At 55.6% G+C, this 13,075-nt stretch overlaps 1 protein-coding gene across 1 annotated transcript in view; it reads left to right on the top strand.

The window, feature by feature from the left end:
* Nucleotides 1–13,075, top strand: part of LOC135235726 (dynein heavy chain domain-containing protein 1-like) — a 37,306-nt gene that overhangs the window by 11,223 nt on the left and 13,008 nt on the right. The window contains exons 13-28 of the mRNA XM_064301512.1: nt 69–194; nt 407–689; nt 1,026–1,153; nt 1,564–1,762; nt 1,849–1,940; nt 2,170–2,345; nt 2,766–2,818; nt 3,089–3,186; nt 3,483–6,780; nt 7,252–7,381; nt 7,869–8,049; nt 8,784–9,066; nt 9,451–11,140; nt 11,326–11,540; nt 11,892–12,081; nt 12,358–12,460. Coding sequence (XP_064157582.1) covers nt 69–194; nt 407–689; nt 1,026–1,153; nt 1,564–1,762; nt 1,849–1,940; nt 2,170–2,345; nt 2,766–2,818; nt 3,089–3,186; nt 3,483–6,780; nt 7,252–7,381; nt 7,869–8,049; nt 8,784–9,066; nt 9,451–11,140; nt 11,326–11,540; nt 11,892–12,081; nt 12,358–12,460 — 7,245 coding nt within the window. The remainder of the gene's footprint in view (nt 1–68; nt 195–406; nt 690–1,025; nt 1,154–1,563; nt 1,763–1,848; nt 1,941–2,169; nt 2,346–2,765; nt 2,819–3,088; nt 3,187–3,482; nt 6,781–7,251; nt 7,382–7,868; nt 8,050–8,783; nt 9,067–9,450; nt 11,141–11,325; nt 11,541–11,891; nt 12,082–12,357; nt 12,461–13,075) is intronic.

Raw genomic sequence — 13,075 nt, 5'->3', positions numbered from 1 at the left:
TTTCTCTCTCTCGCTCTCTCTCTCTCTTTCTCTCTCTCTCTCTCTCTCCCTCCCTCTCCCTCTCTCAGGTGAAGCAGTGTGAGAGGCAGTGCGCTGACCTGCAGAGTCAGGGCCAGTACCTGCGGTCTCTCAGGGAGACCCTGCGTCTCAGCTCCAGGTCCACCAGGCCGGATGCAGTGGTGCTGGAGGCCCAGGTCAGTAACACGGGCCTTCTGGTTTCCTGTTTCATCAGAGCCATTAATTATGTCTGTCTCTGCCTTTCCTCGTGTGTGTCTGTGTCTTTGTGTCTGTGTCTGTAAGCCAGATGTGTAGATGTTGTAAGTGGGTGTGTCGTTTGTTTCTGTAAGCTAGGTGTGTAAGTGGGTGTGTAGTTTGCTAAGTCACACACAGCGCTACCTGTGCATAGGTGCAGGACGGCTGGAATCAGTTCCTGCCGCTGCTGCAGCGAGCCGGGGAGGTTGTGAGGCAGCGCTCGCCTAAGATGGCCGACGCCCTGGACCGGACCGTCTCCTCCCTGACCCAGGAGCTGCAGGGCCTGGTGTCCCGGGCCACCTCCGGCCCCTACGTGGACCCCACCCAGGAGAGCGCGGCCATGGTGGCCCGACTGCAGACCATACACGGCCAGTTCTGCGCAGTCGCTGCGCAGCTGGAGCAGATGAAGGAGGCCAGCGGGGTCATCAGCAATGGGGGTGTGGCGCAGAATAGAGCATTTGCAGTGTTTCATGGGATATGTAGTTTTTTATTGAAGTCATTGGTGATTTTTTTTTATCTTACTTTTTAGTATGACAAGTGATACTGCTCTAATGCAAGCTAATTTGTTAAGCTCAATCAGTCAGTATAGTGTGTGTGCATGTGTGTGTGCGTGTGTGTTTGTGTGTGTGTGAGCCAAAAGACTTTGTGGAAGAATCGTCTCCCGTTTAAAACGTATTGCATTGTTTGAAGTCTTCTGTTCTGTTCATTTTGTTATCAGATATAAGTGTTCAGTATGTTGAATGCAGCTTCCATAATGTCCTCTCTCCCTTCAGAAAAGCCCCTGGACATATCCTTTGTGACAGAAGGGAGGCAGAAGTTGGAAGACCGCAAAGCATTGTGGGAACTGCTGAGTGTGTCTGCTTCTTACATTCATGAGTGGAGACAGCTTCTTTTCAGCAAGGTCTGTGTGGTATCAGGGAAGGGGGATCTGAGCAGTGAGCCTCATAAGCGGACGTGCATTAACGGAAGGGTAGTCGTGATGTTTTTACAACACAGAATAAAACAGAAAGTGCATTAAAATACGCTGACTTGGCTAACCATTACAGCAGGCAATACATAAGCAAAAGGTACACACAAACGTCAATTCCTGAGGGTAATAGTGCAGGTGATCAACATACACTGTACCTTCTCATCATCATAAAAGCCAGCAATCTCAAAATGATTTAAAATATTGTTGGTATGTAATATAAATTATGCAGCGCTCATTAGATGCAGTCTGATTTAGATGCATGGAAATGATGATTAAGATATAAACAGACAAGATAATCGCTCAAAGATGTTTGAGTGCTGACTTCTGCCCTCTGGTGGCAGTTTGTGGTACTCCGGGCCCAGGAGAAAGTGGACAGGTGGCTGCAGCAGGCTGTGTTATTGGAGAGGACAGTCCCTCCGTGTGACATGGTGCTCAAGCACGTCCTGCAGCTCCTGGAGGGCTTCAGGCAACAGCTCCCCCTGCTGGCCGAGCTCAGCAGCCCCACGCTCAGACGCAAACACTGGGGGAACATCTTCAAAGGTCAGAGGTCATCCAGACACTAGTGAGAAAATAGTGGATGTTATCTTTGAATACACACACACACACACACTCTTCTCCTTCCACAGGCATGGAGTTGCTCTCTACGCCAGAGAGGGATATTACCGTTGCTGATCTTCTGTCCACAAACCTGCTGCACCACCAGAACATGATAATCAAGGTGAACACGGTTTCCATTGTAGTACAGCACTGGTGTGGTAATACAATAGGACTGCTTAAAATCCTAGTGCTGTGTTTCACCCTTTTGACCCTTTTGGCATTTCCATCCCATCATCAAACTAACTCTAAATGATCCTGTATCTCATTTTGCTCTGACTGATTTAGCCATGAGTCTCCCTGGTTTTTTCTGTTAGTGTTTTTTTTTTAAATTTCATCCGGCGGTTTTGCAGGTGTGCCAGGAGGCGAGGGCGGAGGCGGACGTGGAGAGAGCCTTCCTGGAACTCTCTGCAGCGGCGAAGAGGAGGAGAGCCTGCGCGTGGCTAACTTCCTCCTGGTCACGCCGCGGCGAAGAGGACAGCGCACCCAGCCTGGAGTGGGGGAACGAGGCGCGGGGAGGATCTCGATCGTCTGTGCCTCGGTCATCCCCCTCATCATATGTGAGCGGAAAGAGCACAGCTATGTTCTCGATTCCTGTTCAAGGTCAGTCACCACTCCCCTACATAATTTATACAGATTAATACAGATAACTTATTGTTACTTTTGAACTCCCTGTGCAAGATGTGCTGTAGTGAACCACTGCAGTGGCATAATGTATCTAGATTTAACATCGGAAATGATTTGGACTCCTCCCACTAATGCAGACAAGAGGGTGTATTGAGAGCACCAGCGCTGACAGGGCTAATTCTCGCCGTGCCAGGCCCTGGACCCTCCATCAGACAAGGGGATCATGACACTGCAGCTTCGTCCGACCCAGTGGTCCACAGGGGTGGAGGCCTGCTGCTCAGACTCAGGCAGCATCAGGATGTGTGTCCAGTGGGGGTCGCAGGGTGGAGTTCAGACGGGAGGTGGAGCACTGGGTGCAGCAGCTGCAGGAGCTGGGTATGGTGTGTCCGGGGGAGGGGGGGGGCAGGGGTGGAGCTCAATGGGAGGTGGAGCTCTGGGTGAAGCAGCTGCAGGAGCTGGGTACGGTACTCCCTGTGGGGGGGGGGGGGGTGGGTGGAGTTCAGATGGGAGGTGGAGCACTGGGTGAAGCAGCTGCAGGAGCTGGGTACGGTACTCCCTGTGGTGGGGGGGGGCGGTGGGGGCAGAGTGTGTTTCTGCTTTGAACTGCCAGTTTAAGAAATGTTTTCCTTGTTGTAATCTATTCAGAGGAGCTTTTGGATATCTGGAAAAGGTACCAGCTGAAATGGACCTACCTGAGCAAAATGTTTCACGAGTTTGGAGTCATTACTCAGAAACCAGAGCTGGTGAGTTCGCTATGACAATAAAAATCATTTTGATTTTCTTGTTATCTTCTTTTGGTGAATTCAAGCTCCTTCTCAAGTGTCAGGAAATTATTTAACCAAGTTATTTATTCATAGTCTTTGCACACATTAAATGAAAATGTACTTTCACTTTCACACTGAAACAGATTATTTTATGTACAAATATGTCACTCTACGTTAGAGTGTGTGAAATATGCCGTGTCATTACCATGTCATTCTCATGATCAGCAGTAGAGGGCAGTATGGGAAGGTTTGTGTCTGCTCTCCTCCGCCTGCAGTACCAGCGGTTCCTCCCGGTGGATGGCACGTACCGGGAGATGATCGAGACCGTGTCGAGGGACCCGCGGGTGCTGAACTTCGCCCAGCTGGGGCACGGGCATCCGGGCCTGCGGGCGTTGCTGGCGGAGGGGCTCACCGCCATGGAGGAGATCTCCGCCGAGCTGCTGCACCTCCTGGAGGAGCCGCGCGGCCAGTTCCCCCGCCTCCGCTTCCTGAGCGACGGGGAGGTGACGGAGCTCCTCTCCCTTCACCCCGAGCCCTCCGGCTTGCTTCCACTGGTGCGCAAATGCTTCCAGGGGGTGCAGGAGCTGGACGTGGCCTACGGAGTCCAGGAGAGCCCTGACGAGGAAGAAGACCTTCCCAGTGCCCAGCCGTGGGTGAGGGGTGTTTTTGGGGGCCTGGGGGAGAGGCTGCCCTTCCTCTGCCCCGTGGGGCCCAGCCTGGACCCCCTGGCCTGGCTGCGGCAGCTGGAGCAGCAGCTGCATCGCGCCATGGTGCAGCTCATGGCGGATTGTGCCGTCGCCCGGCAACGGTGTCGGGGGGAGCAGGGGGGCAAGCACCTGCACCGGGACCAGGTCCAGCGCCAGGAGGGTGACCAAAAAATCAGGGACACCCTGTCGCTTGACCCTCAGCACCCCTGCGTTCCGTTAAACTCTTCAGCCCAGGATGTCTTGAAGGACTCGAGGGAAGTCGACAGGTCCCCCTCCCTGTGGGACCTCATCTCCGGCTTCCCCCTGCAGTGCCTCCTGGTGGCGGAAGAAGCGCTATGGTGCGAGGAGGTCCGGCGGGCTTTCCGGAGTCCGGCGCCGGCCAAGCGGGCCCTGCTGAAGGCTCACTACGACGCCAAACTGCAGGGCCTGTGCCAGCTCGTTCGGGACGCGAGCGTGGGCCGCAGCGAGAGGTCGTCGGGGTCGCGGCGGGCGGCGGCCGCGTTGCGCGCCATGACGCTTCTCTCCATCAAGCACTCCCGGCAGCTCTCGGGCCTGGCGGCGCTCGAGTGTCAGCTGGAGTCCTCTTTCGAGTGGCAGCGCCTGATGAAGTACCACCTGAGTGCGGATGACCACGGCGGTCCGGGGTTAGGTTCGACTGTGGCGCCGGCAGACGGTGACTCCAGGGGGGTGTCCTGCTATGTGGACGTCCTGAGCTCGCGTTTGCCGTACGGTTATGAGCTCTTAAGCCCCGAATGTTGGACGATGGTTCACACCGCGTCCTCGGACCGAGCGGCTCTTGGGATCATCCTGGCCCTCGCCTGTTACAGGTGTGGCTTCGTCGGCGGGCCCAGCACGTCTGGGAAGACGGAGACGGCGGTGCACCTGGGGCAGGCCCTCGGTCGTCATGTGGTCACCCTGCGCTGTTGCCCGGAGACGAGCGCCGCCGTCGTCCTGCAGATGCTGACGGGCGCCCTGCAGACCGGCGCTTGGCTGCTGCTGGACTCCGCGGACTCCATGTCCCAGGGTGCACTGTCTCTCCTGGGACAGCACCTCTCCGACATCCACCACGGCTTCTCGTTTCTGCTGGGCCGTGACCAACAGCAACCAGGCAAGTGTGAGACAGAGCATGAACAGACAGCAACAGCAATGGCCCAGGACAGTAGCAAAGGTAGCACTGAACCTATTGAGATGCAGGTAACTTTGGGTGGGAAGACGGTTTCCGCCAAACTGGGCTATGGCTGCGTTCTCCTCTCGTCGTCCAGGCGAGCGATTGAGGTGCCGGAGAACCTTCGAATCGCCACCAGACCCGTTTCCCTGCTCCAGCCTGACTACGGGGTCATCGCCGAGGCCACGCTGGCCGCCTCGGGCTTCTCAGAGGCCGCATCCATGAGCCGTCGCTTGGTGTCGCTCCTCAGCCTGGCCAGAGATTTGGCCTGCCTCCCAGAATCCTCCTGCGCTGGTCCCACTTCCTGGCTGGTGCTCCTGACCCGAGTCCTAACCTTTGCTGGGATACACCTGAACCAGAGCATGAGAGTGGAGTGGGAAAAGGACAAGGTGCTGGAGGGGGACCAGGAGGCCCAAAGGCAGCTTCTCCGCCTGGTTCTGAGAGCTCCCGAGGGCTTGGGGGATGGAGCCAAAGGCGCCCGCCCAGCCAAATCCAGACGCGCCAACCAGTGCGTCATCGTCCTGCAGGCCATAGCCGAGGAGCAGGCCGTCATCAAAGCCGTGGCGTTGGCGGTGGCGTCGGCCATCGTTGACCCCGGGAAGGCCTGCCACTTCCACGCCATCTTCGAGGAGATGTTCCCCGGCGCCCGCTGCCCTCCGCGCCGCCTGCAGGGCAGAGAGGAGAAGCAGCAGGAGGCCCTGAAGGCGGCCGTGGTGGAGGAGCTGCAGGACGCCGGGCTCCAGCCCAGCCCCAGTGCGCTCTCCACCGCGCTGGCCCTGTACCGGGCCCTGAAGCTCTCGCGGGCCGTGGTTCTGCTGGGCCGGGCCGGGAGCGGGAAGACGACCTGCTACCGAGCCCTGGCCGGAGCTCTCCGGAGGCTGGCGGGCCGGGCGGCGGCGGAGGAGGACGGGCCCGGCGGAGGCCCCCCTGAGGCAGGCGAGGGCACGGGGACGGGGGCCCCCTCTCCAGCTCCCGCCTGGAGCTCTGTGGACACGGCGGTCGTCTTCCCCAACGCCCTGTCCACGGAGGAGCTCTGGGGCGGCTTCAGCGGGACGCGGGGCTGCTGGCGGGATGGCGCCATCACGAAGGCGCTGAGGGAGAGCCAGGAGCTCTCGAACACTAAGTCCCCGACCACCGAGTCCTCCATCCCCCATCCCCCCCAGAGGAGCAGGGGGCAGGGTGGGGGGCCACGCACGGCGAAGTGGCTGGTGCTGGACGGGGAGCCGCTGGGCCGGCCCGGCTGGCTGGACCCCCTCTGCAGCCTGTGCGATCCCAAGGACCCCTTCCTGAGCCTCCCCACGGGGGAACAGCTGCGGCCGCCGCGGGAACGCGGGGAGCTGAAGGTGCTGGTGGAGGCGACGGGCCTGGAGGACGCGTCCCCGGCCGCGGTGGCGCGCTGCGGCCTGGTGCTCCACTCCGCGGAGGAGCTGTGGAGGGCCGTGTGGAGGGCCCAGCTGGAGGTCCTCGGCAGGGACCCCGGCCTGGACCCCCGGTGCCTCCGCGTGTGGAGCCGGCTGGCGGACGACCTGTTCGCCAAGACCCTCACCTTCCTGGGGGAGCGGAGGCTCGCCCCCATACTGGAAGGGGGGGTCACGCATGGGGTGCAGGAGGTCATGTCCTTCAGCAGGGTCTTATGTGCCCTGAAGGAGCAATTTGGGAGCAACAGGCTGAAAGCTGCATCGAAACACACTGACAGGGGAGGTAAGGGGGATTTTATTCACAATTTCAGTTTCTCTACGAGTCATTACATTATTCTATCATTTCTATGAGTTTAGAGTGTACTGATTATTATTAGATATAAGCTAAGACTCTCAATTATTGGAAGCCTTTAAATAACAACTGACTCCGTAATGATCTCCTGTCAATAGTCCGGATGCAGAAAGATATGAATAAGTGTGGAAACCTTTGTATATGAGATCCACAACTTTTAGTGTTCTCTCATCATTGTGGTTATAGAGACGTGCCATGCAAATAAATGACAATGATAAATGATGATGATGATGATGAATGATGATGAATGATGATGATGATGAATGATGATGATGATGATGATGATGATGATGAATGAACGAAAGGTCTTTAAGGGTCTGTAAGGCAGAGTGTGACTCACTCCTTTTTTTTGGCTCCCCACTCTCTCATTCCCTGCTGTGAACCCCATATTTTCGCTGCCAGAGGGCACCCCTGACACCTCCCAGAAAGCCCCCTCGGACCTTGCTACCACCTCAGCCCAGCAGGAGCTGCAGGCCAGGAATGTTTTTGTGGTGGCCTACGTCTGGGGCTTTGGGGGCCACCTGCATCCCAGGTACGGGGGGGTCTGGACTTTCGCGGAACGCCGGCTAACGAGGCCCTGTGCGACCCTGGGAATTCCAGGAGTTTCGCTTCTCACAGAAGGGAAAGTGTTTTTGCCGGAATGATGGAATGGCGTTTAACAAAACACCCCGTGCTTGTTAAATACCATGACTGGGGCCACACAAATAACAAGGTTGTTATTACCGCTTTACCTCCTCAACATACCACCGGTGTACAAGCGGAAAAAAAGTGCTGGATTAATCCCTCAGTAAGAAAATTAGGAGGAAATCATTAAAGCTTGAGATTTTTGTGAAACTATTTTTGATTATATGTTGTGACTATCAGTGGTCCCAGTTTTGGTGCATGTTCCCTAGCAGCAGGCCGTAGCTCTTTAAACTCTTTACCTTAATTGTGTTTAAAGGTGTTTAAAGGTTTACAGGTAAGACCTCTCCCCTGCTTATGAAGCTTGTCGTTGTTGCTGTTCTGTGGGTCCCGCTCAGACACTGGCCGCATTTTGACGAGTTTGCCCGCGGTGCCCTGTATGAGAGCCGCGACAGGGTGGCGCTGCCCGCGGAGGCCTCCGTGTTTGAGTACTTCGTGCACCTGAGTGACGGGCCTGTGGAAGCCCACGGCGGACCCCAGAACAGGAGTCTGCAGGTGTCCTGCAGCACCGTCCCCCAGGTCTGCTCCTCCTCCCGAAATCTTCAAGTCCTCTGTGTATTAAGTATGAGAACTGTGGTGTTCTGAAAAACAGGTCTGTATGTCACAGGTTTTCATTAACTGAACTATGTCACCTTCATTTAGATGAAACAAACTGCATGTTCAAAATGACTTAGTCTGGAGTTTGTAAACTCACTAATGTGTCTGCTTCTGCGCTGGACTTAACAGGATGTAGCAGAGAACATCAGCAGTAGAGGCACACATGGTTTCATACTGCTGTCTTAGATTCAGCAGTGTTTAGAGCAGGCTGATGTTTGCCAGGGCACCTGAATCTCATGCAGCTCATTGACTTTCTGCATTGCGACATCACTGTCATCCTGTGCATTGTGACATCATACAGATCCTATGCATTGTGGCCTCTTTTTCAGCTTATGCATTTTGACATAATGCTAAGTCTGCATTGTGACCTCATACACATCTTATGCATTGTGACCTCATACACATCCTATGCATTGTGACCTCATACACATCTTATGCATTGTGACCTCAGTCATATCCTAAGCATTGTGACCTCTGTCACATCCTATGCATTGTGACCTCATACATATCCTATGCATTGTGACCTCTTTTTCAGTTTAGGCATTTTGACATAATCCTAAATCTGCATTGTGACCTCATACACATCCTATGCATTGTGAAGTCACCGGTCCGTTTCACATGACCTGAGTGACCTCCTGCGGTCTCTCCCCGCGCAGTACGAGAGGTACGTGTTCTTACTGCGGCTGATGCTGAAGGCCCGCCAGCCGGCTCTGCTGTTGGGGGAGCCGGGTTCGGGGAAGACCACCCTGTGCCATTCTGCGCTGGGTCCCAAAGTGCCTCACCTGCGCCTCCCTGCCTGTGCTCTCCTGAGAGCAGCCCACCTGCGGGCTTTGCTGGAAGGCGTGGGCTGCCAGTCAGTGAGGTCAGACGCCATGACGACCGTAACCAGGCAGCCTGGGCTGCTGCTCTTCCTGGATGACCTGCATGACGCCCCCTGTGGTGAGTTGGCAGTACACATTTTAAAACAAACTCGAGCATCTTTCTTAACATTGAAGCCCATCATCCCTCATGTGATTGCCATGCATGTATGTATCAAATTGGTATGTGATATTCATTTCATATACTGAAACTATATATACTCGTATGCTGTACATATCTTGGGTGATGTGCAAAAACAGTGTGTTTCCAAAAAGGAACAGGAAAAAAAGGATTATTTTTACCATTTACCAACTTGGCATTTTAGTTTAATCACATTTGAACCCACTATAGTAGTTGCTTGAGTTACTGTATGAAACACTAACAGTAAAAAGAGCTGGATGATAAATTTAAAAATGAAATGGCCGATGTCTGGTTAGTCACATGCGCTTGTGTGCCTGTACCCAGATGCTTATGGGAAGGCGTCGATGGCCCTGGAGACGCTGCGGCAGTGCATGACCACAGGGGGCGTGCTCACCTCCTCCAGCCGTCACTTCCGGCTCTGCAGCTCCGGAGCGCTCAGCTTCCTGGCCTCCTGTGCCACGCCCGGGGAGGGGGGGTCCGGCTGCGGGGGCCTGTCCCCGCGCCTGTCCCGCCTCTTCTCTGTCCTGGCGCTGCCGGACCTGTCCGAGCCCCTGCTGTTCTCCATCCACTCCCCCCGGCTGCAGCTCTGGCTCGGCGAGCTCCCCCTGGTGGCCGACATGTGCGACTGCATCCTCACCGCCACCCTGGATCTGTACAGCGCCGTGCGCCAGGCGTTCCCGCCCCGCGCGGACAGGCCCCACTTCCTGTTCTCGCCGCACGATCTGCGGAAGGTCTTCCAGGGGATGTGCCTGTGGAGGCCCCCCTGGGGGGGAGGTGCCCCCCACCTCCGGGCCTCCCGCTCCTCCTCGGCCCTCGCCGTGGTCCGGCTCTGGGCACACGAGTGCCTGCGCACCTTTTGGGACCGGCTCTGCTCAGAGGAGGAGCGCGGGGAGGCGCTGGCGCTGCTGACCAAGGTGGCGCACAGGAACTTTGCCAGCAGGCTGGCCTCCGAGCCCAAAATGGACGGCAAGGCGGGGGAGTCCGGCACTCCCAACCTGTCTGCGACCCGGGATCCTGGAGAGGGAGAGGAGGAGGCGACGTCATCGAGGGAGGAGTCCCCTGCCTCCTCCTTAGAGGAGGAGGAGGAGGATGAAGACCACACAGAGACTGGGGAGCAGGGGAGCAGCTCCTTCGTCTCAGACAGCCTGAGTGAGCAGGACGCGCTGAGCGAGATCCTCTCTGACGAGCCTGAGATGGAGAGTGTAAACCACGGAGACACCGACACCCTGTCTGACACCTCAAGGACCCCTTCAACCGTGCAGCCCTCTCCCCGTAAAGCGGCCAGGCCCCGGAGTAAGCCGGACGGGAAGAGGAGCGGGAGGCTCGTCGTCCGGCTCCCACAATGCACCAGTGCGGACCGAGCCGCGCAGGCAGAGCAGAGCCCGGCCGGCGCCAGAACGGCCGAGGAGCCGCTGCGCGACCTGGGGCCGTCCCTCCTGGACCCGGTCTTCGGTCCGGACCTCTCCGGGCCGCTCCACCTCCACGCTCGGCTCCGCAGCCTCAGACGCGACTCCGCCTACAGGGAGCAGGACGCGGAGGGGCTGGCGAAGCAGCTCGCCGCCGCGACGAGGCTTACAGAGGAAGAGGAGGGGGAGGAAGGGGACGCTGCCGGTTACGGGGTGCACGGGCAGGGGGTGCGCCAGCTGGCGCGCGTCCTCCGCGCCCTGCTCTTGCCCGGGGGGCACGGGGTCCTGCTCGGGGGGGCGAAGGGCACGGGGAGGAAGACCGCGGTGCGCCTGGCCGCCCGGCTGACGGGCTACCGGCTGCTGGAGGTGCATTCTGGGAACGCGGCGGCCGCGTGGGACGCGCTCAAGGAGGCCGGCGCCCGCGCAGGGGTGCGGAGGGAGGGCCTGGTGCTGCTGGTGCACCAGAGCGCCAGCCAGGAGTTTAGGGAGGAGCTGCTGGTCGCCATGGGCAACAGAACCTTCCCGACGCTCTACTCCTACAAGGAGTGGAAGATCAGCAGCCTGGCCAAGGGCTCTCACAGACATGAGGAAGACCACAGGACGGAGAGGTAAGAGGGGTACAGTATGTGTTCTCATCTGGGTCTCCAGTTGCTTGCTTCCTTGTTTGGGATAGAGCTCAGTTCAGCTCTTTTGGCTGTTTTTTTTTGGCTTCACTTGACGTAAGATTTGAAACCGCAGCTCACATGTAGCCCTTGCGGTCACCGTGGTGACCCAGAGCTGCCCCGTGTCTCAGGTACTTTCGACAGGTCCCGTGGAATGTGCACGTGTTCCTGCTGCTGCCCCTGGCCCCTGGTGGAGAGTGTCCTGGGGCGGGGGGGTTCTGGGCCAGAGCCCTGAGTCTCTGTAGCTGTGTGGAGGTCTACCAGCCCTGGACCACAGAGTCCCTCATCGATGTGGCCACTCACCACCTGAAGAGCTATCTGCAGATTCCCAACCTGAACCCCAAAGGTTCATTATGCTACCATACTTATCTAAACTAAATTATTATATCTAGTTGGCTGATGTAATTCTTATAATATAAATCTTTTTCTAAATGCATTAGTATTTCCATATGTTAAGCCTTGCACCATATGGTAAAATGAACAAGCCTTTATGAATAACATTGTTTTTTCCCCCGTTGTTTTCATTATAGATTCTATCAAGTGATTTATTGCAGCATTTTTTTAAACAATGGTCTGTTTCCTTTGGTGCATTTATTTGCATGTAAATGTTCCAATGTGATTAATTGTGTTTATCTCCCTGTATCTTGCTCTTAATTGATTTAAATTATTTGGTTGTTTTTATATTACTCTTCCCCAGTAGATGGGTCTTGCCTGGTGTTCAGTCTTTCCCAGGCCATGGCTGGGATTCACCAATCAGCACGGAGATACGCCTCTGTCCTAACTCCAGACCTGCAGCCCTTTGGTCCACAGACTTTCATGGAGTTCCTGTCACACTTCCTGTTCCTTTGTGCGCACCTGTACGATGAGGGGCGGAGTCAGGCCAACAGGTGAGGAGAAACTAGGGGTGGGGGGATTTTCCACAAGGCACTTTGAACACATGAGGCTTGGCTTCTGTTAAAGACAACATGGCGGAGGGTATTATGGGATTAATTAAATAGGATTGCAGGACAGCCTTTGGTATTATCCTTGCCAACTTAACCAAGTGATTTAATGTGGCATTTTCTGTGAATTAGAACACAAACTGCCAGAAGACTGAGAACATCCCTGTAGCTCTCGCTTTTTTTCTGTTTGTTTGTGCGTATGTCTGTGTGCCCGTTTCTCAGAATGGCAGCCATCTTAAGTCGAATGAAGGAACTGACTGACCAGGCCGACCAGTACAGCCAGGAGGTGTCCAGCCTGAGGACAGAGTTCACTGAAGCCCAGCAGGTAAATCCAAGCACCTGATGTCCAGGGTCAATAGCAGACTGCACTGAAAGGACTCTTCTTAGTCCCCCCCCCACTGTATTCCGAGTACTGTTTAGCATTGTGTGTGTGTTAGTGAGTGTGTCTCAGTTAGTGTACTGTATGATTCTGTATTAGTGAGTGTGCTGTGTGAGTGTGTTGCATGAGTGTATATTAGTGAGTGCGCTGTATAAGTGTGAAGTGTGAGTGTGTATTAGTGAGTGTGTTGTATATGAGTGTGCTGTATGACTGTGCTGTATGAGTATGCTGTATGAGGGTATATTAGTGATTGTGCTGTATGAGTGTGTTGTATATGAGTGTGCTGTATGAGTGTATATTAGTGAGTGTGCTGTATGAGTGTATATTAGTGAGTGTGTTGTATATGAGTGTGCTGTATGAGTGTGTATTAGTGAGTGTGCTGTATATGAGTGTGCTGTATGACTGTGCTGTATGAGTGTGTTGTATATGAGTGTGCTGTATGAGTGTGTTGTATATGAGTGTGCTGTATGACTGTGCTGTATGAGTGCATTATGCGCAGCCTGACTGCGTGTGTAACTCACTCACGTGTCTGTGCAGTGGCAGGCCCAGCTGCAGCGTGCT

Source organism: Anguilla rostrata, chromosome 12 (assembly GCF_018555375.3).
Source record: "Anguilla rostrata isolate EN2019 chromosome 12, ASM1855537v3, whole genome shotgun sequence".
Lineage (NCBI taxonomy): Eukaryota > Metazoa > Chordata > Actinopteri > Anguilliformes > Anguillidae > Anguilla > Anguilla rostrata.
The sequence above is the reverse complement of the archived record's forward strand: the minus strand, read 5'-3'. Positions and strand labels throughout refer to the sequence as shown.